Source organism: Ranitomeya imitator, chromosome 6, assembly GCF_032444005.1.
Source record: "Ranitomeya imitator isolate aRanImi1 chromosome 6, aRanImi1.pri, whole genome shotgun sequence".
NCBI lineage: Eukaryota > Metazoa > Chordata > Amphibia > Anura > Dendrobatidae > Ranitomeya > Ranitomeya imitator.
The window spans coordinates 41647297-41674694 of record NC_091287.1 but is presented as its reverse complement, the minus strand read 5'-3'; the positions used below and the strand labels follow the sequence as shown (position 1 = coordinate 41674694).

At 37.1% G+C, this 27398-nt stretch overlaps 2 protein-coding genes across 2 annotated transcripts in view; one reads left to right on the top strand and one right to left on the bottom strand.

Moving 5' to 3' along the window:
• The window catches only part of MLLT10 (MLLT10 histone lysine methyltransferase DOT1L cofactor), a 247985-nt gene extending 236569 nt beyond the window's left edge, over positions 1-11416 (bottom strand). The window contains exon 1 of the mRNA XM_069729543.1: positions 11281-11416. The gene's annotated coding sequence lies outside the window, so the exon portion shown is untranslated. The remainder of the gene's footprint in view (positions 1-11280) is intronic.
• Positions 10232-26027, top strand: SKIDA1 (SKI/DACH domain containing 1). The gene is made up of 2 exons (XM_069729548.1): positions 10232-12619; positions 25447-26027. Exons 1-2 carry the CDS (start codon positions 10564-10566, stop codon positions 25458-25460), a joined length of 2070 nt encoding a protein of 689 aa, XP_069585649.1. The 5' UTR covers positions 10232-10563; the 3' UTR covers positions 25461-26027.
• Positions 26028-27398: the final 1371 nt, after the last annotated feature.

Sequence of the window (27398 nt, the reverse complement as noted above, 5' to 3'; positions counted from 1 at the left end):
TCTCTCACGTTTAGGACCTCCAATTCCACCCAGAGGGAGAGCAGAGAGGCGCTGAACTTTCAAAAGAAGGGGCCTGCTCCTTTCCCTCTAACTTGTGAAATCAACTCTTTCTGTGCACTGTTCCAAGGCATTGTGTATGTGCAGAAGTGAAAAGAAGGAAATATACAAGCGCTCTACTACGCTTAAAATATATATATATATATATATATATATATTAGTACAAAATAATAAAACACAAAATGCATCCCAGTACTCCAAACTATGAGTCTACAAATTGTGTCAGTGCATTGCTTAATATTGATGAGACTGATTTTCGGGAAAAAAAAAATTACTAATTATTTTTTTCTCCTTATATATTGTATAAAATATGAGTGTAGATACACAGATGGATATAACAAACATAAACTGGATTGCTATGAGAGAGATAATAATGAATGCAAAATATAAAAAAAATAGATGTTAAAAAGATAGATGGTAGATAGATAGATAGATAGATAGATAGATAGATAGATAGATAGATAGATAGATAGATAGATAGATAGATAATGTGGATAATTTAAAATATTAATTAATCCCTTGACAAATAACGATAGATTAGATAGATAGATATTAGATAATAGATAGATAGATAGATAGATATTAGATAATAGAGAGATAGATAGATAGATAGATAGATATTAGATGATAGATAGATAGATAGATAGATAGATAGATAGATAGATAGATAGATAGATAGATATTAGAAAGATAGATAGATAGATAGATATGAGAGAGATAGATAGATAATAGATAGATACTTACACGAAGTTGCCCAATCTTTATCAGACTTTATTATTGCAGACATTCAAAATTATTCATGTTGCTACATGTGATTTACATAATTAATTAAGAATATAATCTGTTGTGTGAATTGTATCTGATCTTGTCCAGGGACTGCATTGGGCCAATATTTATTAGCCATGCGGAGAGTAATCGCCTTCCCAGCCCCCATTTAGCTCTGCAGATACAATGAACGCTGCCTGTAGCACATACCATTTGCCTCCATTAATTTGGCAATATTTCACACCTTGGCCATTCCCTCCACTGACAGTCCTCACTGACAGTCCTCACTGACAGTCCTCACTCACAGTCCTCACTCACAGTCCTCACTGACAGTCCTCACTCACAGTCCTGACTCACAGTCCTCACTGACAGTCCTCACTCACAGTCCTCACTGACAGTCCTCACTGACAGTCCTCACTCACAGTCCTCACTCACAGTCCTCACTGACAGTCCTCACTGACAGTCCTCACTCACAGTCCTCACTGACAGTCCTCACTGACAGTCCTCACTGGCAGTCCTCACTCACAGTCCTCACTCACAGTCCTCACTGACAGTCCTCACTCACAGTCCTCACTCACAGTCCTCACTCACAGTCCTCACTGACAGTCCTCACTGACAGTCCTCACTGACAGTCCTCACTCACAGTCCTCACTGACAGTCCTCACTGACAGTCCTCACTCACAGTCCTCACTGACAGTCCTCACTCACAGTCCTGCCTTGTGTTTGGGAAGTTGGAGTCCTTCTATAGTGGGACATGCAGGTGACTGGGGCCGAGAGCACTGCTTACACCGCACAATGATATAATACAGCAGGGCAATAACAATATAATACATTAGCACTAATATTTATAGGTTTTGTCTCTATAAAGACGCATCAACCGTGACATTTCCCATTTGTTCAGAATTTACAAGCCACAAGGCCCTCCAATAGAAAACATCTATTTTCCTGAGATCATTTAATGAGAATTAAAAGATTATTCTTTCGCAAATATCATTTTTGTACTTAAGTCCACAAAAGAAGGCCTTGTGTTCTCGGCCACATAATGATGGCGTCCTTTAGACCGGCTGATAGCATTACAGATAAGGGAATGTGCCTGTAGCTGTAGATTAGCTTCTTCTCCTCTTCTTCCTCCTCTCCCCTCCCCCTCTGCTGCTGCTTCACCGCTTGTGGTCACTGCAGTGAGTCTCCCCCATGGCTTTAGGTGATGGGGGCTATATACTGTCCAGGTCATCACTGGGGGGTTGCACCACACTGATAACCAAAATAATCTTACTGGTGAGATGGTTTTCAACAGACTCCATCAAATCCTATCGATTCCAACAGCCTTCTGGAAAGGTGCAATTTGAGTTCTCCATACATACAAAGCAAATCAGGAGAACTTCCCGAATCCTCTTTACACTCAAGGATTTACAGATTTTTTTTTAAGGCTCCACCGAATTCTATATAGGTCAGGGGGGTGGTTGGGGGGCAGATAAAGGGTAAGAGGTCAGTGCTTTGTGAGCAGGGGTCATTAGACAACATGATCTGCACAATGTGTCCACATCTTGCATTGCACACACTGCCACAGTGATCTGTAGGGCCTTTTAAAATAATTTATTTTTAATTAATTGTAGCACAAAAAAAAAAAAAAAAATAGAAGAGACAAGATTTCCCATAAATGCCGAGATGGATGGAAACAACTAATAATCAAATACAATAGGAGGCTGGTCACAATATTTATGAATACAGCATCTGTCTGCTGCATGCAGGATCCATACAGTCATATATTCATACAGGAGGGTATTTCAGCTCACTGTGTGGCATTTGCATAGTTATGGTCCAGGGAAACATTTCAATATTGCATTTGGATACCATATTTTGACAAGCAAATGTAACCCAGTGCTATAGATCCATGGGTAAGGGCTTGATGGGGCTTCTCTCCAGCATGTTCCTTGTGCCATTCAATAGTTCATAGAATGTTTTTTTTGCATTTCTTGATTTGGAGCTGACATTCAGGGGGCTGCAGGGTGGGCAGAGACTCAAGTAGCCGGTCCTCATGTTACTCTATAGTATCCAGACAGGATTCTGAGCAAGGATTTGCATCCACAAAGAGACTACGATGGAAGAAGATAGATAGATAGATAGATAGATAGATAGATAGATAGATAGATAGATAGATAGATTTGGATGGATAAATAGAGCTAGAAAGAAACACATAGATAACTTGTGATGGGTAAGTGAATAAATAAATATTGCAGAGACAATTTAAGTAGTCAAAGATAGATAAATAGATTGAATAGATAGAGTGAATAAACATGAATAGATTGTGTTATGATAGATAGATAGATAGATAGATAGATAGATAGATAGATAGATAGATAGATAGATAGATAGATAGATAGATATCAGCATAGATAAATATGAATAGATAGGTATTGATGGTTTTATTAATGGAGACATAAAGAAATGCATAACTGGTAATGTGTAGATAGATAGAAAGATATTGACAAAGATATGCATCGCTGGGTATTGATGTATTTATAAATGGAGATAAATAGGAAGAAGAAAGGGCACAGATAACAAGTAAATAGAAAGATAACTAGAAAAAAAGGTAATAAATAAAGATAGCCGAAGAGATAGATAATAGATAGATAAATAAATAGATAGTAGATAATAGATAGCTAGATAGATAGATTATAGATAATAGATAGACAGAAAGATAGATATATAGATAGATAGATAAATTATAGATATAGATAGATAATAGATAGATGATAGATAGATAGATAGATAGATAGATAGATAGATAGATAGATAGATAGATAGATAGATAATAGATAGATGATAGATATAGATAGATAATAGATAGATGATAGATATAAATAGATAAGGGTCCTCGCCCCTCTGTATCAGTCTGTCATTGTTAGTTTGTTTACTGTATGTGATATTTGTAACTTGTATGTAACCCCTTCTCATGTACAGCACCATGGAATCAATGGTGCTATATAAATAAATAATAATAATAATAATAATAATAATAATAATAGATAGATGATAGATAGATAATAGATAGATTATAGATATAGATAGATAATAGATAGATGATAGATAGATAATAGATAGATGATAGATAGATAATAGATAGATGATAGATATAGATAGATAATAGATAGATAGATAGTTAGATAGATAGATGATAGATAGATGATAGATAGATAGATAGATAGATAGATAGATAGATAGATAGATAGATAGATCATTCTGCATGTGGCAAAGATGAATGGATTCCATATTCTGAGCTGTGTGCTTTACATATGCCTTGCACTATATTATATGTATATATCCTGCACTTTTAATCAGGTTGACAACTGTACATGGTCACTAGAAAAGGATTTCCATCTGGAGATCGGATTTGGCACATAGAACAACAAAGCAACTTGCTGCTCAACTTTCATCCCCAATGATAACATTCATCCTTAATTGTCCTGCTGATGCTGTTGTCCAGTCTCCACATTAATAATCTCCTCCATAAATGTTGCTACCTATTGATCGAAATCCCCCTGTGTAGATGCAAATCCATCTTGAAGTCCCAGCCTTTCATGTTTGCAGGAACAGGGGCCCCTATCGGCCTTTTTTTTTCCCTATTGGGATCGACCCCCAATGTGCCTGAAAAAAAAAAAAAGCAAAAAAGAAGCCCCCCAGATAGAGGAGAAGTGTGCTGATGGCCTGCACTGATCTGTCTGTCACAGATCACCCCTTCCCCCTAAAATGATGGGCAGCTCTTGGAACAAAAGCTTGATGCAAACTAAAGGGTCTGAATAATGCGCGCTATAAGAGGGGAGTGAGGATGGAGCCGCACATTCCTGAGGAGTGTGGGACCAGGCCATCTCCATGTGATCCTCCATAACCCCAAGGCTAATCATTAGAGATTGGCCAAACAACATTCTTCACTAGGGCTTCCACAAATCAAGCTGCCCGCAGCCTTCATCGCCATCATCCTCCTCATTATTATTATTGCCCCTGTTTTCTAATGACTGCTTTTCCCCTATGGAGGAATAGCAGCCTGTCCTGCCCAGCCTGCAGTCAGTGCCCACCACTCCCCCATACACTGCTGATTGCTTTCTACCTATAGGTGATCCATTATTAATGCACAGAACTGCAGCCAGACCTCAGTGTAAATGCGATCCCTGCAGATACCCGTCCAGATGCAGAGGGCAGTGTATACAGCCTGGCCCCTATTAACTCTATACCACCATTGTTCTGCCAACTATGTCTAAGGACCATGGTTCAATAATAATGCTGCTTCATAGACCATCCTCAGAATTAGGAAAAGGACTATAAATACAGATAACTACAAAGGAACCAGAACCTGGGATAAATGTCAGATGGATCACGTAAAGGCACACGTTACATTGTAGCAAGTAGCTTCAACATCTCTGGGTGCAAATAGTTGTTTTTGTGCTGAGCACAGGGGTGTTATCCTAAGTGTATAGGATGTAACATGGAGTATGTGAAATATAGTAGTAATATGGGGTAAAATAAATAGTGTATAGTATATAACAAAGCAGGTAATAGAGTATATAATGCACAGTAATGTAACACACAAAGTAACAGCAAAAGAAATGTGTGTGATATAACCATATCCTGCATAGATTGCAATATATAATACATCCTATGTAGAGCATAGTAAAGAGCGTGTAATATACAGCACAGTACATAATATAGCATAGAGTACAATATACATACAGCAACATGTCTATTAAGCCATAGGAAATGTATATTACATGACTATATACTGTATAGATCGGGGTATATAGTGTATCCCATGTAGTCTATAATATATAGTGTGTAATATATAGCATATAATGAACAATATATATAGTAAATATAAAAAGTAATATAGAGAGTGTAGTAAATGTGTGAGGAAAGGAAGAAACAGGTGATGTATCCTGTGCACTGTTTCAGTATATAGTGTAGCATAGATATAGTGGCATGCAGTGGTAGGTGGCATACAGTTTAGGGTGTGTAGGATGTATTTGGTGTAGATTATGTATAAAGTGTACACTATGTTATGTGTAGAATGCAGGCTATGGTTTATACTGTGTAGCTAATGTATAATTATGTAGTGTATAATATATGTATACACAGATAGATAAATATACTAGAAACTATATACTGTACAGTGTGCATATATCAGTCAGCATGTTATATATGAGATACGGTGGTGTGATCACTGTACACAATACATAGAAGACACTTGGCTCCCAGATGTATGTGCCTGTCTATAGAGTACTGGTATAAAGTTGTTTTATTTGGGCTATAGTATGATAGCTTGATAGATAGATGATAGATAGATAATAGATGATAGATAATAGATAGATGATAGATAATAGATAGATAGATAATAGATAGATAGATAGATAGATAGATGATAGATAATAGATAGATGATAGATAATAGATAGATGATAGATAATAGATAGATAGATAGATGATAGATAATAGATGGATAATAGATAGATGATAGATAATAGATAGATAGATAATAGACAGATAGATAATAGATAGATAATAGATAGATAGATAATAGATGGATAATAGATAGATGATAGATAATAGATAGATAGATAGATAGATAATAGATGGATAATAGATAGATGATAGATAATAGATAATAGATAGATAGATAATAGATAGATAGATTGATGATAGATAGATAGATAATAGATGATAGATAATAGATAGATAGATAATAGATGATAGATAATAGATAGATAGATAGATAGATGGCTAGACAGACGGTGCTCTATGTGGCCAGTATACAGCATATAGCAGGAGATTTCCCACGGTGACAGTTTTCCGCCGCCGATCTCACGTCGTTTCTCCGAGGGTTGTCGGTGACTCCGGAGCGATCTCGCAGGCAGGGAGCAGCCGCCTACTCCGCTCTGCTACATCTGTATTTTAGGTGCTGCTCTATACCATGAAGTGTGTGTGCACAGCGGTATAGACTGTGGCCCGATCCTGTAAATATTTGGGTTATTAGGGGCCAATATAATAATATCAGGAGGATTATACACCCGGGCGGGTGCAGGACAGATGTGTGGCAGCTCCTGTCAGTGCGGCTCCCGGGTCTGGCGCCTCCATATACCGGGGCGCAGCACATGCCGACAGCGTGTTTCAGTTTCGCTATTGGGCACATTGTTGTGATGATCAGTACAGGACACCCGAGCCTCCCCCCACACCCGAGCCGCCCCCCACACCCGACCTGCCCTGAAAGAGGAGAATCAGGCCGGGCCGGCGTCCTCCTGGCAGAGCGCGGTGTAGTGAATAACCCACCATGGTCCTGTGTCCTGTAATAACGCATAGTGCGGAGTGTGGTGTAATCGCGCACTAGTGCATTGCGTCTTGTGATCCCGTATACTGGTGCAGAGTGCGCTGCAGATCAGTATTGTGCAGAGTTTGCTCTAATAATAAATACAATTGCAAAACCTCCTATAATAGTGCGGAGTGCTGTATAATGATAATGTCTAATGGCTCAGAGGTATAATGAGGCGTCCAAAAAGGATGTATGCGATAAAGGATGGCGGTATTGTAGTGTGCATTGTCTAACAGCAGTGCACACGGTCATATAATAGTGCACAATTACCTATCCCTATATACAAAAGCGTACAGTGGTGCATAATAATGTATACTAGTGCATTGTATCTTATAATAATGTATAATAGTGCAGTGTGTCTTACAATAATGTATGATAGTGCATTGTGTCTTATAATAATGTATAATAGTGCATTGTGTCTTATAATAATGTATAATAGTGCCCTGTGTCTTATAATAATGTATAATAGTGCAGAGTGTCCTATAATAATGTATAATAGTGTACTGTGTCTTATAATAATGTATAATAGTGCAGAGTGTCCTATAATAATGTATAATAGTGTACTGTGTCTTATAATAATGTATAATAGTGCCCTGTGTCTTATAATAATGTATAATAGTGCAGCGTGTCCTATAATAATGTATAATAGTGCAGTGTGTCTTATAATAATGTATAATAGTGCAGTGTCTTATAATAATGTATAATAGTGCCCTGTGTCTTATAATAATGTATAATAGTGCATTTTGTCTTATAATAATGTATAATAGTGCAGTGTGTCTTATAATAATGTATAATAGTGCCCTGTGTCTTATAATAATGTATAATAGTGCAGTGTGTCTTATAATAATGTATAATAGTGCAGTGTCTTATAATAATGTATAATAGTGCCCTGTGTCTTATAATAATGTACACTAGTGTAGTGTGTCTTATAATAATGTGTAATAGTGCAGTGTCTAATAATAATGTATACTAGTGCAGTGTGTCTTATAATAATGTATAATAGTGCAGTGTGTCTTATATTAATGTATAATACTGTATTGTGTCTTATAATAATGTATAATAGTGCAATGGTGCATTACAATAATGTATAATAGTGCGCTGTGTCTTATAATAATGTAAAATACAGCACTGTGTGTTATAATAATGTATAATAGTGCCTGTGCCTTATAATAATGTATAGTAGTGCACTGTGTCTTATAATAATGTATAATAGTGCACTGTGTCTTATAATAATGTATAATAGTGCAGCGTATTATAATAATGTACAATAGTGCAGTGTCTTATAATAATGTGTAATAGTGCACTGTGTCTTATAATAATGTATAATAGTGTACTGTGTCTTATAATAATGTATAATAGTGCAGTGTCTTATAATAATGTATAATAGTGCACTCTGTCTTATAATAATGTATAATAGTGCACTGTCTTATAATAATGTATAATAGTGCACTGTCTTATAATAATGGATAATAGTGCACTATGTCTTATAATAAGTGTGCACATAGACCATAATCAGGCGCATTGTTCCTTAATAAGTGTATCAGTCCTTAATAATATAAAATAATGAACTATCTTATTATCTTATCATAATAATTAACAGTACATCATATCTTATAATGTGTGGTAAGGCACATATGAGTATAATATTAATAAAGTGTATAATTCCTTATTTATAATAGTGCACTGTCTTATAATCATACATAATAGTGAACTATGTCTTACAATAATGAATAACAGTGCACATATGCCCATAATGAAGCGTACCTTTCTGTAATAATGAATAGTAATGCACCATATCTTATCATTATACATATATAATGGTGCACTATGTCTTATAATAATATATAATGGTGCACGATGTCTCATAAAATATATAACGATGCACGATGTCCTTTGATAACATATAAGATTGCCCAATGTCTTATAAGAATGTATAACACAGGGCACATATGCTCATTATGAAGTGTATAATTCCTTAGTAATGTATAATAGTGCAGTAGAATATATTAATATATAATAATACATTGTCGTCTATTAATATATAATAGTGCACATTGTCAGATAATTATGGGCATTGTTATATAAACGTTGTATACGTCGAGTAGTGAAATAGTGTATAAAAGTCATTGGCTTGGTGCACAGCCGTGCATGATGTATGCTGGTGTATTATAACGGTGCACAGTGGTGCATTGGTGCACATCAGTGTATAATGGCGCATAAGTTCTGCAGCACAGTACATAAGTGCAGGATGGTATAAGGGGAATTGGTCGCCAGCATTGTATAATAACGCCACTATAACTAGTGATATATCATTAGTGCCCTATATAAGAGCACACCACACACCATGTAGGAATAATAATGTATCAGAGAATATTGAGCAAACTGCATACAATACATTAGTGTGCAAAGATGTGATGTGAGCAGATGATAAAGTATCAGCGTATACAGGTAGGAATGAGTGTAATATCACATATATACCAGGCTTCATATAATAATGCAGTGCGAATACACATATGTAATATTGAAGCAGTTCTTTGTGTCTATCATAGATGAGTGCATTATAAGTGATATATATCTCTATCTATCTATCTATCTATCTATCCCTCTATTGCATTGGACAACTGCAGTATACACAATGCTCCATCGCACTATATAAAATTGCATGAGGATGGACCTTTATGCCTATGTAATTGCTGCCTAATATGTTGATGTAAGACACACACATATATGTAGTATATATAATATATATAGTATAGCACATGTAATAGAAAATGGAAATTTCTGTTCTACCTTAAAGGTAAAAAAAAAGGACAAAATAAAAAAAAGCCCCGACTATGGGGGCAGAGTGCAGGCTGATCGTATGGAAAGATTTATATAGTAAAATGCAGCCTTATTTCCTTTAGAAGGGGAGGTGCAGGATAAGAGTATGCTAATTAGCCGGAGATTTTTTGGGGGAAGGGGTGGAATATCAATTTTTATTGCATCACCTGTCAGGAGTGTCCAATCAGCGTCGGCTGTAGGGGAATTAATGGATGAAGGTGTCTCCGGACGGCTCACTATAGTGCAGCAGCAGCAGAGAGAAGAGCACATTCCACTATTCCGGGGGCTCTCATGCACCGGGGGGCTGCACTGAGGACTCAGGTATTGGGAGCTGCAGCCTGGAACAATGGAGAGCTGCCAGTCCCCTCTATGGCTCTAGGACCTGCCTATCTCTCTCTGCCTGGATCTACAGCTGTACATGTGACTAGTCCTATAGACTTTATAGGGCAAGAACCAGGCTTTCTCCTTCCTTCAAGCAGGATGCCTTGAGACTTGCAAGCATCAGCCCTCTCTGGATCTGCCACCACCACCACCACCACCTAGCCTTTGCCAAATGGTGGGGATACTATGACCCAAGCAATGGGTGATCTGGAGTCTGGCTTTGAAGTGGTGGATGGAGTCAGGCTTGGATACCTGATCATCAAAGGCAAGCAGATGTTCGCCCTGTCTCAGGTTTTTACAGATCTCCTGAAGAACATCCCAAGAACCACAGTGCACAAGCGCATGGACCATCTGAAAGTGAAGAAGCACCACTGTGACTTGGAGGAGCTGAGGAAGCTCAAGGCGATCAACTCCATAGCTTTCCATGCAGCCAAATGCACTCTGATCTCCAGAGAGGACGTGGAAGCCCTGTACACCTCCTGCAAGACGGAAAGGGTCCTCAAGACAAAAAGGAGGAGGATAAGCAGTCCCCTGTCAACAAAAGAGCCCCCATCCCCCGACCCTTACAGCAGTCTCTGGAAGGAGAACAAAGTTTGGCTGGGTCTCAATGAATCGACCAAGCCAATAAAGAGAAAAGCCTTTGCAACCAGAGAACCAGACCTTCTACCGGCTGCTGATCTACCTCACTTTCTAAGTAAATACACTGGTCACAGCTACCCACAAATAGCAAGATCTCCTTGCAAAACCCCTGGAAACTATGAAACTCCCCAGACCCCCGGAGAATGTGTAGCAGCTTTCCACTCCAGCCTGCCCTACTTCAGGGGCGTGCTGTGCAGCAAGCACCCTGCCTACTACTACCAACCAGCCATTGCCCAACCCAAGCTAGGCAGCTCAGTGACTTACAGATACAAAAGGAAAAGGTCTTCAGCAGACAAGGACTCATCATTCCACAGCAGCAGCAGCACCAGCAGGAGGTTCTTTTTTTTACCCAAGCCCTACAGATCCAAAGGAACCCCTGTGTGCCTGGAGAGGATCCACCTGGTCAATGGCTTCTGCTCCCAGCACCTGGACTCCTTGCAGGAGGGATACAGCAGCGACTCAGAGTCCAGTTCTGCTGCCAACGACTCGGATTTTGGTTCTAGTTTCTCCAGCAGCAGCAACTCTGTGTCCTCCGATGATGATGAGGAGGAAGAAGAGGAGGAGGAGGAGGGAAGCCTGTCTGACTCCAGTGATCTGAGCTCTGATGAGGACAGCTCCTCTGAGTCAGACAGCAGCTCTGCGTCCAGCCAGGTCTCAGTGGAAAGCATACGGTTCAGGAGAACTAGTTTTTCCAGCCCTGCTCACATGTCCCAGTCAAACCTCCTGTGTCAGTTCCCCAGGTCTCCCAGCCCTAGTTCTGGTAAGACAGCTCACTGTGAGATTAAATCTGAAAGCCAGGATTGGAGTCACCATGATTTCATGAGTCCTGGGATTCTAAATTGTGCCCCTGGTGTGGGGGGCTCCCTTCCTGAGAAAGCCTCTGGGGTCCATCTCCCACTTTCTGCTTTCTCTTGCAATGCTAAAAGAAGTGACCTGGCAATTAACTGCCTTACACAGGGGGGCTCTTCACCTAGCCCAAAGAAAAACAATGTATTTCCACCACAACAAAGGATAAACTGGGAGAGCAAGCAATCAACTCTCCCACTAGGTGTGCAAAACCACACCACATCCCCCAGCAGCTCCTTATGTTGTGTGCCTGCAACAACCACTGAAAAGGGGGACAGATCACCAGGGACAGTGGATTTGCCTGAAAACTCTGAGCAGAATCCTAACAATAGTGGAGTGGATTCATGCACTGATCTAGCCTTTATGCACAATGTAAAAATTAAAATTGAGGACAGTAGTGGTCATGAAGAATACCATAGCCAGCATAAGCTAAACTTTGAGTGCAATGTTGCAAAGGATGAGCTTGATAGTGATAGGAGTGAGGATAAAACCGAGGGGGCTTCAGTAGAAGCCAAGCAGGACTCTGTGTGCACTGATAACAAACAGCCAACCACTTCTGGAGATACAAGGACTCCCAGTGAGGAGGACCCTCCATGCACTTTAGATACTACACCCAACAAGCCTGAGGATGGAGATTACAAATATGGTGCTAAGGTCAGGAAAAATTACAGGACACTGGTGCTAGGAAAAAGATCTATGTTACAGACAACCCCCTGCAAGCCCAATCTGAAATCTGCAAGGAGCCCAAGACCCCCAGGTAAAAGTGAATTTTATGAAGGGACACTGGATGGTTTGACAGTGACCAATAGACGCAAAAGGTTAGCCAACAATGTAGCTTCTACAGTAAAAAGACCTTTTAATTTCATGGCAAATTTCCCCAGTCCACCGTCATTGATTATTGGCAAAGACGGAGATTTAGTCCCTGCCTACTCCTTAAACAGCACAAAGGATTCTTACCCACCCCACAAGGCCCATCCTATTTGGAAATGGCAGTTGGGTGGTTCTCCAGTACCTCTCCCTCCTAGTCACAAATTCAGGACATTTCAATCATAACATTTTTTTTTGTTATTCTTTTGGTTATGGGGGAAATCATATTTAAAAAAAAAATGGTTGTATCAGCCTGTTTTTTGTTGTTTTATATATTATATTATTATTATTAATTATTATTAATTTGGATTTTATTTGCCCTGACATCTCCTGGAGAAGGAAATTGGATGCTATTTTCATTTGCAATATGGATTTTTTTTTTTTCACTTGGTTACATTCCGCAGACTACTCAGTGCTGAAAGAATTGCATTAACCCTGGCCTTGAATGGAAGTTGTATATTATTTCTTTTTGTATTTTTATTTTATTTTATTTTTTTTACATAATATTATTTAAAAAAAAAACAAAGCACCCGGTACCTCAGTTCATCTGCAACAACAACAACAACAACAACAACAAAATAATAATGTCAAAAGCATTTCAGTGTAATAAAAGAAACCAGAATATGAGCCATTTGCATTTTCTGCACTAGATTCGGAAAGCTGAAGTATGACTGTGTAATTTGTTGCACAATATGGGTCACCCATAAATAATTAGAAGTGGCAGATTTTACATTACTGTTTGGGTGAGAGGGTGTATTTTTTTGTGTTTTTTTTTTTTTACAAGAGCAGTTGCACTTAACTCATTTTTTTTTTTTTTTTATGGACTGGAATAATCTTGGGCCTTAGATTTAACTTAGGCCTTGGGAGAATAAGCTGCCTCAATAACAAGTGAAAAATAAATATGTCATTGTATTTTGTTAAATGATGTCTTTTTACGTGCACAATCATTCAATGTGTAGTGAAATCCCAATTTTATCCAAAGGGCTCTCTTCTCTTTCTGTGTCACTCACCTACAGTCACATTGTGATTATGACTTGAGAGAAGAGTGACATTCTCACAAAATGAAAAGAATCCCACATAGACTGTGCAGATGAAGAGAGTCATATTATAAATGTGACAGAGTGAGTGCTGTGATGATATTGTGATTTTTTTTTTAATATAAATATATTTCTTGGTAGAGGCCCCCAGTTATTAAACCCTGTGATAAACTGCATTATTCATTGTAGCTTGAAAAAAAAAACAAAAAAACTTGAATGGTCAATACAAAGCCTGGAGAATTTCTGCAAATGACAATCACAGTCAGTTCTCTACACTTGCACTTATAAACTGAGTTTAGTAAATATTGTAGAGACCCATTGGTGTATTCTTTTCCTTGTGTAATGTTGTGTTGACAGCAGTAAATCAAAAAATAATAATTGACATTTGCACTGTTGAGCATGTTTCACCTTCATTTTAATTAAAAGGAAAAAGAAAAAAAAAAAGAAGAAAAAACACTGTTTCCTTGAAAGAACACAATTTAATACATCTTGAACATTTTTTTATATATATATATTTTTTTTAGTATATGATTGAGTCTTATTGACTGAGGTGTTGCTAAGCATTTCTGGAAAAATGCTATATATATATTTTTTTTTTTAAAGGGAGGTCTAAATATTGTGCATTAAAAAAAGTGTATATAAATCACGAAGCAGTGTTTTTGTTTTATACAGGAGTTTGCAACAAACAATACATTTTACACACTTAAGGACTTGTATATTCTGTGTAATTGTACAAGGCCTAAAAAAAAAAAATACAAAGAAAATCAGAAAAAAAAGATGGTGTTCATGCATTTTCTACTGGAAGGTATTTCTGAATTTAGATGTTTCAATGACATGGTTTTATTGTCTTTATATTAAAGAGTGCTCCATAGATCAATATTTGCAGTGTAACTTTTTTTTTTTTAACTATGGCCTTTTTTTTTTTTTACATTATGGCTGCACACTCATGTTCTTTTAGTCTCCTTTGTCTGGGAATATTTTAGGCAGGCTTTAACGGGTGTCACCTTACACTAACCACGTGTCTTCGACCACAGAGCTCCAGAATAACTTATATCCTGAAACTTGATTAGAATTCATCCGACTTGGAAAAAAAAAAAAAGTTTATTTCCTCATTATATTCACTAAAATACAAATCAACAATAATAATAATTCTCCAAAATAATTGCATCAAGAAATCACTGTGACTTATTGAGTTTATGCATTTTTTTTTTTTTAATTGTGTCTTAACTCAACAATGTTTGGGCAAAAATGGCCTCGTGCCATCCCCAATATTTGTGCAAAGTGAGATAGGCAGAACTTAATTTAGTGATCAAGAAATAATAATAATAAAAAAAGTGGAAGTGCAAGCAGCTGGGAGGCATTTCAAAGTTTACAGATAAGATTAAAGGGGAGATAATGCAGGTGGCATGCTAAGAGATTTTTGGAGACAAGTCACTTGTTCCTATATTATGGCACATCATTGGCTCCATCTCTGAATATTGTGCATTGTTAGCAATCAATTAAAGTCTCTTATCTGTGCAGTTCACATATTTGCTATATACTGACTTTACCAAGATTAGTTAGGCCTCAAATGCCAACAATGGATTTGCCAAAGAAAACAAAAATAAAAAATTCATTTTTTTTAAGAAATATAGTAATAATGTCCAGATGATTACTTATGTTTTAATTAATTTGATAGAAAACCACACTTTTTCCATATACTAAAACAATAAAAAAAAATGTGTCTACATCCATGACATCATTATTAAGGTAATTAACTGTATGTTAAAAGTGGAACTCTTGGTCTGTGTTTGAGAACCATTTAGCATGCTGGGACCTGTAGTTTCCAAATATCTGCCCAGCCACAGGTGGGATTTTATGCATTAAATAAAAAGCAGACTGTAAGAGGATACTTATACAGGCAGGGCTATTCTTCTAGGAATGTCAACACAATATATTGAAAATGTTTGTTTTTTCCATCTATTGACAGATACAGGGGGGGGTTCAGTGTTGTGTTATTTGATCCTGGACTTGCACAGATAATAATGAGATGGTAGATTTTTGCATCTCATCTATAATTTCCTTAGACTAGGCCTCTCTTTCTCCTTTTTTTTTCATGATCAGGCGGCCTCACAAGCACCAGCTTTAAAAGGCCTGAGTTGTTTTGCATGGAAGTTCACAATAGAGGTTGGGGGGGATGACAGGCTGAGTGTCCGCTGCAGGGCACACATCCCTTCCCCTGCTCCATCTTCCCTTCCCCACCAGTCATTCAAAAGGAAAACAACAGAATCCTGGCCTGGAATGCTGCCTGCTCTGTCCCATAGATCCTATGAGAAGGTCTAATATCCTGTCCCTTCACATACCACTTTATTATGTGCATTTTTTTTTTGCAGCCTGGCCTGTGGTGTGATCTATATTACTGATACAGGAATCCTATGACAAGCTGTATACAAAAATGGCTGGTTCAGTGCAAACCTTATTACAATGTATGGACCTGCAGAAAAACATGGGGCTAAAGGGAATCATGGATTCAGATTTGGAATATTGCCTCTATCCTAAATACTGTAAGGGCCATATCACAGAAATAGAGTATTCAATTTGTCAAATATGGAATTTGTGGGTGTTTGTCCATTATTGACAAGGTTACAAGAGTCCAAATAAATATTCCCAACTATTGTACAGAATACAGGATTAGTTGTATAAAATGAAAACAAAACAACTATAAAGTGCAGCCTAATATTGTAATAAAGGGGGGTGGGGGTGCAAGTATATTGATGATTTCACAATGATATATATTATTGTGAAGTCAAATATATGTATATATATATATATATATATATATAATAATAATAATAATAATAATCTTTATTTTTATATAGCGCTAACATATTCCGCAGCGCTTTACAGTTTGCACACATTATCATCACTGTCCCCGATTGGGCTCACAATCTAGAATTCCTATCAGTATGTCTTTGGAATATATACAGTATATATATGTCTATATATTATTAGAGCATGTTCACTCAGGAACGTCTTATTTGTTCCATGTTTTTTGCATTTTTATTATAATTGGTCCATATCCCTTGGACGGCTGATGCACATATTGAGTTTTCAATCTGTTTTTTTTTTTTTTTTTGGGACCTGGTTCAGCAATCAAACTAGACACATCTTGAATTTAACCTGATACAAGGCTCTGGAAATCTGTCTATAATTTAATGTGTTCATCCTATCCACATCAATTAAATAATATTTTATTTAAAATATGAAGAAAAAAAAATGAAAATGCGAACAAAAGACCTATAGTGTGGTAGTGGATTTACTATGATGTCCAAGATTAAAGGCCATTTTGTGATTGAAAAAAAAAATAAATAAAAAAAAAACAAAGTTGTAACATTGCATTTGGTGGTAACAACACTGTAACAGGACAAACAGTTCACCAAAAGTTTGTTTATGCAGGTTCAAAGTGAGGTTGTAAAGTGTGTGAAATTAGGCACTGGTGCTTTAAAAGGGACCTAATTTCCAGTAAATAGGGATGCCTTTCTAAATAGCTTTATTATGTTGTTCCTTGTTAATTGTTGAGAAAATCCCCATTGTTGGGTGTGAATGAGTTTATAGGCCAATGTGGACTCTGCTATAGTCAAAGGCCATTAAATGACCACTCTGGAAATGCTTTAAAAAATGAGATTACATATGTGTGAACTAGTGACCCCTGCCTGACTTTTATGAGGGGGATTCACCCTTCTGGAAATTAAAATGCCCCATGTCAAAACACAGAAGCTCCATTATGGATGAACCACAAGTCAGTTGGTGGAGTGGCCCAATAACAAAACACAGAACGAGGCAATGAAATTGATCAGATTGCAAAATAGGTAATGGTAAAGGAATTCTATCAAAAGCTATATGCATTTTTTTTTATTTTCTAGTTTTTCAAATTAATTAATGTATAGAACATAATAATAAAAAAAAAAACATGAAGTTTACCAAAAGAGACAGGACAGAAGGATAGGGCCTCATTACAGTGGATGTTATAATCACTTAATTGGGCTATGGACAAGAGCAATGGTGAATGAAAGGTTGGGTCATTGTGTGCTGGGGATGAATCCAAGCAACAAAGCCTGTCTGTCAAGATCATCTCGGATATTACCTTCATCAGTCCAACCATCCACTGTAATAAAAAAAAAATTGCAAGCACATTATTAAAAGCCAAACACCCACAGCCAGAGGTATGTTTACATACTAGAGAGCTAGTAAAATATATAATAATAATAAAAAAATCACTGCAGGGAATTGGCAACTTTGTGCAATTATGAACATAATAAAGTAGGGAAAACAGGACATCATCACTCCCACTAAAGCATAACAAAGGAGAGTCTTAATTACAAGTGAGGAATTTACCCATAGTCAGCAGGTATTGTCAAACCACTGCAGGCTCCTCCACCAAAGATGGGCCTGGGGAAAGTGATATCTATCTATCTATCTATCTATCTATCTATCATCTATCTATCTATCTATCTATCTATCTATCTATCTATCTATCATCTATCTATCATCTATCTAACTATCTATCTATCTTCTATCTATCATCTATCTATCATCTATCTATCTATCTATCTATCTATCTATCTTCTATCTATTTATCATGTATCTATCTATTCATCTATCTATCATCTATCTATTTATCATCTATCTATCTATTATCTATCTATATATCTATTATCTATCTATCTATTATCTATCCATCTATCTGTCTATTATCTATCAATCATCTATCTATCTATTATCCATCTATCATCTATCTATCATCTATCTATCTCATATATATCATCTATCTATTATCTATCTATCTATCATCTTTCTATCTATTATCTATCCATCTATCTGTCTATTATCTATCTATCTATAAATTAACCTTTCTCAAGTTTATATATACGGTATATATATATATATATATATATATATATATATATATATATATACCAAATAGTAAAAAGAAGGCAGCACTCCAAAAGTTTCAGGTGAAAAAGGATGAAGTTTTAATCGACCCACATCACTGCACGACGTTTCGGCTCACTGAGCCTTTTTCAAGCAATGGGTGTTAACAATGCATTGTGCTGTTCCATTTTCTCTCTCTCTCTCTCTCTCTCTCTCTCTCTCTCTCTCTCTCTCTCTCTCTCTCTCTCTCTCTCTCTCTCTCTCTCTCTCTCTCTCTCTCTCTCTCTCTCTCTCTCTCTCTCTCTCTATATATATATATATGCCTATTTTACTATATATATGTTATAGAGACAGAGAGAACAACCAGCACTCCTAATGTGAACACGTGCAGGCTGCAAAACTGCATCATATAGATAAAAAAGAACACAGCAGCACATGTGCATGAATCTAGGCCTAGATTCATGCACATGTGCTGCTGTGTTCCTTTTTATCTCTCTCTCTCGATAGATAGATAGATAGATAGATAGATAGATAGATAGATAGATAGATAGATAGATACCTCACATACATACACACAAAGTATAAATATATAAAAGAAAATAGACATTACATATACTGTATATGCATAAATAGAGTAATTAGAAGAGGGTTTAATTATATTTCAGAATATATGATATAAACTGGTTATACACAATCCTAAAACCCTCTTAGAAGCCCGATTAGTAAGTTCAAGGTACATGCTTTTAAGAATTTGTGTTAACTATTAACCATCTATTGTGCACCCATCCTCCCACTACTTCTTTATGGAGATACACATCCAAATTCCAATTCTGTGCTTTTATCCGCTCTCCAGCAACAACAACAAAAAAAGAGAATGTAGGCTCAGACAAAAGAAAATAAACCATCCTGAGAACAATGATCAATACTGAGAGTGTAATGATTACCCTTCTGCACTCAGATATGCATGGTCTTATCTGGCAGAGCAGGGGTTAACCTCTGGTTTGCACTTGCAGACCATGCATGGACCCTGGTGGGCCTGACTTCCCTTAAAACAGGATGTTTCCATCAGGCTGAATGTGATTTTCCCCTAAGATTTCCCGCTTGGTTTATTTGGGGAAGGCCTCATCCCTCACCTTACTTGGGGTCACCCATAATTGTTTTCTAATATCCACTGATTTCCTTTGCAGTTTTCAAACATTGTAGGGGAGTTTCTCCAGCAAGAAATGCTTTTAAAAATAAACCATTTTGCTTTTACTGTTTAACAAAACAAATCCCCCTACAATGCTTCAGGGCTGGCATCAAATAAGTCTAAAATAAATTATATGTCACAGGATGTTGTTTTATTATGTATTTATATATTTTTTTTTAATTTAAATTTATATAATCAATTATTTGATTAGGATACTGCATTTTATATAGCATGTAAATCTTGGCCATATAGTCTAATAGTAATTTGCTGATAATAATAATAATAATAATAATAATAATAATAATAATAATAATGATTAAAAATATAGAATATAAAAACTGGGTAAACTATCACCAATATACACAGAATGTTAGCATACTTTTCATTACTGATGCATATCAGGTTTTCTGGAGTGATTATCTTATGTCAATCATTCACAATTTAAATAAATCCAGGAACAGGAATTATCCTATAAAGGTGAAAGGTTGAAGATTACCCATACATTTTTCTATAGTATATATATTTTTTGCAATATTAGTACTATCATTATTAGTTTTCATAATATTATTATTTTATTATTGTTTATTATTAGTCATAATATTAATACTATTATTACTGTTTAGTATTATTTGTGTTATATTGCTCTGATTATTGTCCATGGCTATAATTCATTCCTCAGAATCCCCCCCCAAAAAAAAACATGAAACAAGACAAGTTCATAGACCAATTTTAAATGGTAACATATGATATTTAATAATGTGATTCATTTTATAATATTTTATATATGATATCAAGTAGACAAAGGCTTCAGACAACCCAGCAAGTCCTACACAGATCTGTGTGAGAATGATAAACTTAGCACATAAAATATACCATATAACCAGCGTGTATTTCCCATGTCTCCTTTTCCCCTATATTTGGAGCTGGATGCAAATTTTAAGGAACATTTAAAAGCTACATTGTATCCTATAGACAGATACAAAGACGCAACACCTTGTGTCTTAATCAGAAATGCAGGGATAATTTGCTGCAATCATTAATATGGTACTTTTTTTTTTGTATCTTTTAATATGAAGGTAAAAAGCACAAAAATGAGGAGGAATTGAGTATCTGGGATCAGCGAGAGTGATTTTCCCTAATGCCCAAGGGATGATGTGCTATTCCTATTGCAAATCCATAAAAATCTCTGAAACATATAAATTTATATGTGAAATTATAGAATGTTCAACACTTGTACGAATCTGGCGCAGAGAGGAAAGCACATTAATTAATTAAAGTGATGCAGTATCTTATATCTCTCCTCCACTGCAGGCACGGGTTAATAGGATTGGGCTTGAGTCCTGCGATTTTAAAGGGGAACAAAAAAAACCCGCAGAGAACAAACAGCGATTTAGTTTAGTTTTTTTTTTTTTGCACAATCTGGAGGCGCAGTCCTCACTGATAATTGCGCCTGCAGCTTGTACAGATGCGACAGTGGCAGCTGCGACTTTTATGAATTTACTATGGAGGTTTATTCCGCTCGCAAAAATTCCACGGAGGGAGGTCGGAGCTGCCCCATTGTCTCCACTCCGGCGCTGTGCAGGCGGCGCGGGCCGCGTTCTGTTTATTTAGCGGAAACTGGTAAATATTTACACTTTATTATTTGTAAATATCTCACAGAAGTTTATCAGAACCGGTTTTTTTTTTTTCATGACACAATAGAGAAAGATTTTGGGAGACGCAGGGGCGACATTCGGCTGCTTTATCCATAGATGGTGGTTGGAATAGAGTCTGACTACATTATAGTGATATGGAGTTATAGAATGTACAGGAAATATTAATGTATGGAGCTAATGCGGGAGGAGGATGGGGACAGATACACAGACGTGAGATGGCACCTATAGAATAGCTGCAGGTCGGGAAGAAAAGTAGGTAGATACAGCCCCTATATAACGCACACATGTACAGCCCCTATATAACGCACACATGTACAGCCCCTATATAACGTTCACATGTACAGCCCCTATATAACGCACACATGTACAGCCCCTATATAACGCACACATACACAGCCCCTATATAACGCACACATATACAGCCCCTATATAACGCACACATATACAGCCCCTATATAACGCACACATGTACAGCCCCTATATAACGCACACATATACAGCCCCTATATAACGCACACATATACAGCCCCTATATAACGCACACATATACAGCCCCTATATAACGCACAACCACGTGTTATTATCAAGAGGAAGAGAAGGGAGATGAACTCGTGGTGTGCCACACTGCCCCCAGAAATCGCTTCATGATGTTATTGATTGTAAAGGGAGTGGGGGTGACATGCTTTACACTTGCGACATTTTAGAGATTATTGGCACTACTCTTTTTGATATTACGATGTGCAGATTTCTATAGGACTGCAGACACATACACACACCACACATACACACACCACACATAACACATACACCCCACACATATACACACACAACCATACACACCACACACACACCACACATAACACATACACACCACATACACACCACATACACACACCACACATACACACACACACCACACACATACACACCACACACACACCACACATAACACATACACACCACATACACACACCACATATACACACACCACACATAACACATACACACCACACATACACACACCACACACATACACACACAACCATACACACCACACACACACCACACATAACACATACACACCACATACACACACCACACATACACACACCACACACATACACACCACACACCACATACACACACCACACATACACACACCACACATACACACCGCACCACACACACCACACATAACACATACACACCACACATACACACACCACACATACACACAACATATACACACCGCACGACACATAACACATACACACCACACATACACACACCACACATACACACCGCACCACACACACCACACATACACACACCACATACACATCACACATACACACAACACATACACATCGCACCACACATACACACACCACACATAACACATACACACCACACATACACACCACACACATACACACCACACCACACATAACACATACACACCACACATAACACATACACACCACACATACACACACCACACATAACACATACACACCACAGATACACACACCACACATAACACATACACACCACACATACACACACCACACATAACACATACACACCACACATACACACACCACACACATACACACCACACATAACACATACACACCACACATACACACACCACACACATACACACCACACATAACACATACATACACACCACGCATAACACATACATACCACATACACAACACACTCATACACACCACACACACACACACACCACACATAACACATACATACATACCACACATACACACCACACACATACACAACACACACATACAACACACCAAACATACACACCACACACAACACACATACACAACACACCAAACATACACACACTACACATACACACCACACATACACACCACACACAACACACATACACAACACACCAAACATACACACACTACACATACACACAACACACATACACAACACACCCACACACATACACAACACACACACCAAATACACACACACACACACACACACACACACACACACACACACACACACACACACACACACACACACACACACACACACCACACACGTGAATGCAGCCTGCATACTGTATGTGTGTGGGACAGCGTCTGTACAGGGATATTTATTTTGTTTTCTCCCCCCCCTGCTCTTTCTATGTAGGCTGTGTACATGGCGGGGGCAGGGGCACACACCTCACCCCCAGGCTGCTCTCCTAATGATGCTCAGACCTTTTTCTGCTGATCGAATGTGATTAAACAAAACTGCTGCCACCCTCCCCTCCTCCCTGCACCCCTTATTTATTCCAGGACCCGCGGGCTCCCCTTTTCTGGCCTGGGTTTGAGGGATATACCCGTGCCTTACGTTTATGCTTTTATGTGATGGGAAGATGTGCTGATGGGAGTTAGGATGATAATAATCGTTAAGTTTTCTACACAATGCGATCTTAGGACAAATCATGGGATTTACTGGGGACAAAACATGTTATGTAATGATGACAAACTGTGCGCAAATAAACCACAAGTGCACACAATGGAGCACAGACTGCTGAGGAGAACATGGAAGCCGAATGTGTCTGCTAGATCTCATAATACACCAAAGAATTATAAACTCCTACTAGCAATGCTTTCCTTCCTTCCTTCCTTGATTATTCCTTCCTTCCTTCCTTCCTTCCTTCCTTCCTTGATTCATTCCCTTCTTTCTGCTTCTTTGTTCCATTCTTTCTTTTCCTTCCATCCTTCCTTTCTCCCTTTCTTTCTTTTTCGTTCTTCCTTCTTCCCTTTCTTCCTTTATTTATGCATCCATCCCTCACTCTTTCTTTTTATATTTTCTCTCTTTTTCTTCTTTATTTTTATTTCTTGCTTGCTTTCTTTCTTTCTCTATTTCTTCCTTCCTGTTCATCTTTTCTTATTGTTTTTTTTATTTTTGTATTCACCTTCATCCCAGTCTTAAAGTCACATATTGTTTGACAAATAATTTCACATACATAGTCTTTGTTTAACACGAGGACTTTCTGTTACCTTCTATTCACCAAATTGTTATGGGTGTCCTATATTTTCAATGAGGCTAAGATATGGAAGGATTAATAACATCACACACATAGTAATACAACAAGGAAGGTATCAAATCACAACTCATGTCCTTAATGGCCTATAATACTTGCCATAGCCGTTATATATAGCTTCTCTTTACCTGGACACATGGCCCCAGGCATCTTTTAATCCAAATTGTCCTAATCATAGAACATAATCTTATTATAAATGTGTCACTGTGCTTCCTATCTATCTATCTATCTATCTATCTATCTATCTATCTATCTATCTATCTATCTATCTATCCATCCATCCATCCATCTATCCATCCATCCATCTATCTATCATCTATCTATTATCTATCTATCTATCTATCTATCTATCTATCTATCTATCTATCTATCTGTCTATCCACACATATACTGTATATACACATTGTCTCTCTAGCTAGCACCCCACCCCCACACATACTTTGCATTTGCAAAGCTGGGACTGTTTAAACCTGAATTCCCTTCATCTGTAAAATAATATCACCAGTAATTTACATTTGTAGATAAGGTCCTATTGTGTTTGCCCCAGGATTTTCACTGCAAGCATTTGGGAAACCTCAGTAAATAGATCCCAACATGATGTTTATTTTCCTCTGTGGGGTGTCATCAGACCTGTTCACTTGAAATTCTTCTTGTGAGCCTTGCTGAAAGAGCAGGGGATATAGACAATGGACTCTAATATACTGAATACTATATGAAACAATTATAAATAAATTGAAATATATATATATTTATATATATTTTTTGCATTATTCCCATTGTCAGTTTTTGAAGGAGTCTTATGCATTGTACCTTATAACCTTGTGCTCTGTTTTATTGTAGGTCCCTGCTTCTAGAAAACCCTGGTGATAAAACCTGCACCCAACTCAAAGTATTTCTTCAACCTTCTGAATTAAGTACAAAGACTGAGCAAACACACTGCCACAGTTGGTAAATGATTCAGGAGGAAATAAATATATACATACATAATAAATATTTTAAATGTAACTGGGAATATTGTACTAATTAAATTGCTTGGTCTTCGAAACAACTGTTCTGAGACCCAAAATGTAGAGAAGAGCATAAATTGACATAACCCTCAAAATCCATGGTAAGAATGTCCAATTAAATGAGCACACACAGCTGAGAGAGGGGGAGAAGCCACTTGAGCCCCTGGTCACTATCTCCTTGTCATAACTTTAGATTCATGTCCCCAGCACCAAATAAAGACAGTCACTTGAGGCACACCACTTCAAGTGTCTTGGGAAGTGTCCCCCAATCCAGTGGCCCCAAAACCTGGCACAAGAATTAGGCAGCTGTGCACAAGCGTTTTCTTCAAGCTACCTCGTCTATATGTCAGGAATTATCTTTATTATTCCTTTTTAAATGTCTTAGTTTTACATTATGCTACTTTTTAAACTATTATTATTAATAAAATATATATATTTGTTATTTATTTTAATCTTTTTTTTTTTTTTTTTTTTTTTAGAAATCTATTTGAAAATAATGTATTTTCTCTCTTTTTTTTTTTTTTCTTCCCAAACAGCTTTTGGGATATGGTTACAGTTACAAGACCCAAAAATTGGATTGTGGCTGTACTGATGTAAACTAATATAAATTGGTGCATTTCTGGCTGTATTCACATTGTTGTCTTTTACCGTGTGCCAGCTGATGCATTTTTTTTTCCATTACTAGTCCAATCCATAATCAATTGACCTAAGGGGAAATTAACAAAGAAACAACATCTATCTATCTATCTATCTATCTATCTATCTATCTATCTGTCTGTCTGTCTGTCTGTCTGTCTGTCTGTCTGTCTGTCTATCTAGATTCAAAAAAAGGAAAGCAGCACAACAGAATTGAAAAAAGTGGACTTTAATGCCTGAACGGCATGGCAACGTTTCGGATGTGATATCCTTTCTCAAAGCTTGAGAAAGGATATCACATCCGAAACCTTGCCACACCATTCAGGCATTAAAGTCCACTTTTTTCAATTCTGTTGTGCTGCTTTCTTTTTTTTTTTTTTTTTATCTACCATTGGTGACCATTGGATTGCTGGTCAGGAGAGCTTTGCATGCTTTGTAAGGTAGTATTTGATGCTGTTCCAATTTTTTTCATCTCTATCAATATATCTATCTGTCTCATATCTATCTATCTATCTATCTATCTATCTATCTATCTATCTATCTATCTATCTATCTATCAATTATTCTATCTATCTATCTTCTTCCATCATAGTCTCTTTGTGGATAAAAATCCTTGTTCTGAATCCTGTCTGGATACTATAGAGTAACATGAGGACCGGCTACTTGAGTCTCTGCCCACCCTGCAGCCCCTGAATGTCAGCTCCAAATCAAGAAATGCAAAAAAACATTCTATGAACTATTGAATGGCACAAGGAACATGCTGGAGAGAAGCCCCATCAAGCCCTTACCCATTGATCTATAGCACTGGGTTACATTTGCTTGTCAAAATATGGTATCCAAACAAAGTAAAAACCCTGTAGAATGTCATTAATTATATTTTATTACTGCACCATACAAAAACTTTCATTTACTTTGCACTTAAAGGCAAAAAAAAAGTCTAGAACAATCATTTATTATCCATTATGTCTATCTATCTATCATCTATCTATCTATCTATCTATCTATCTATCTATCTATCTATCTATCTATCTATCTATCGTCTACTATTTATCTATCTATCTAGCTATCTATCTATCATCTACCTATTATCTATCTTTCTATCTATTATATATATATCTATTATCTATCTTTCTATTATCTATTATCTAT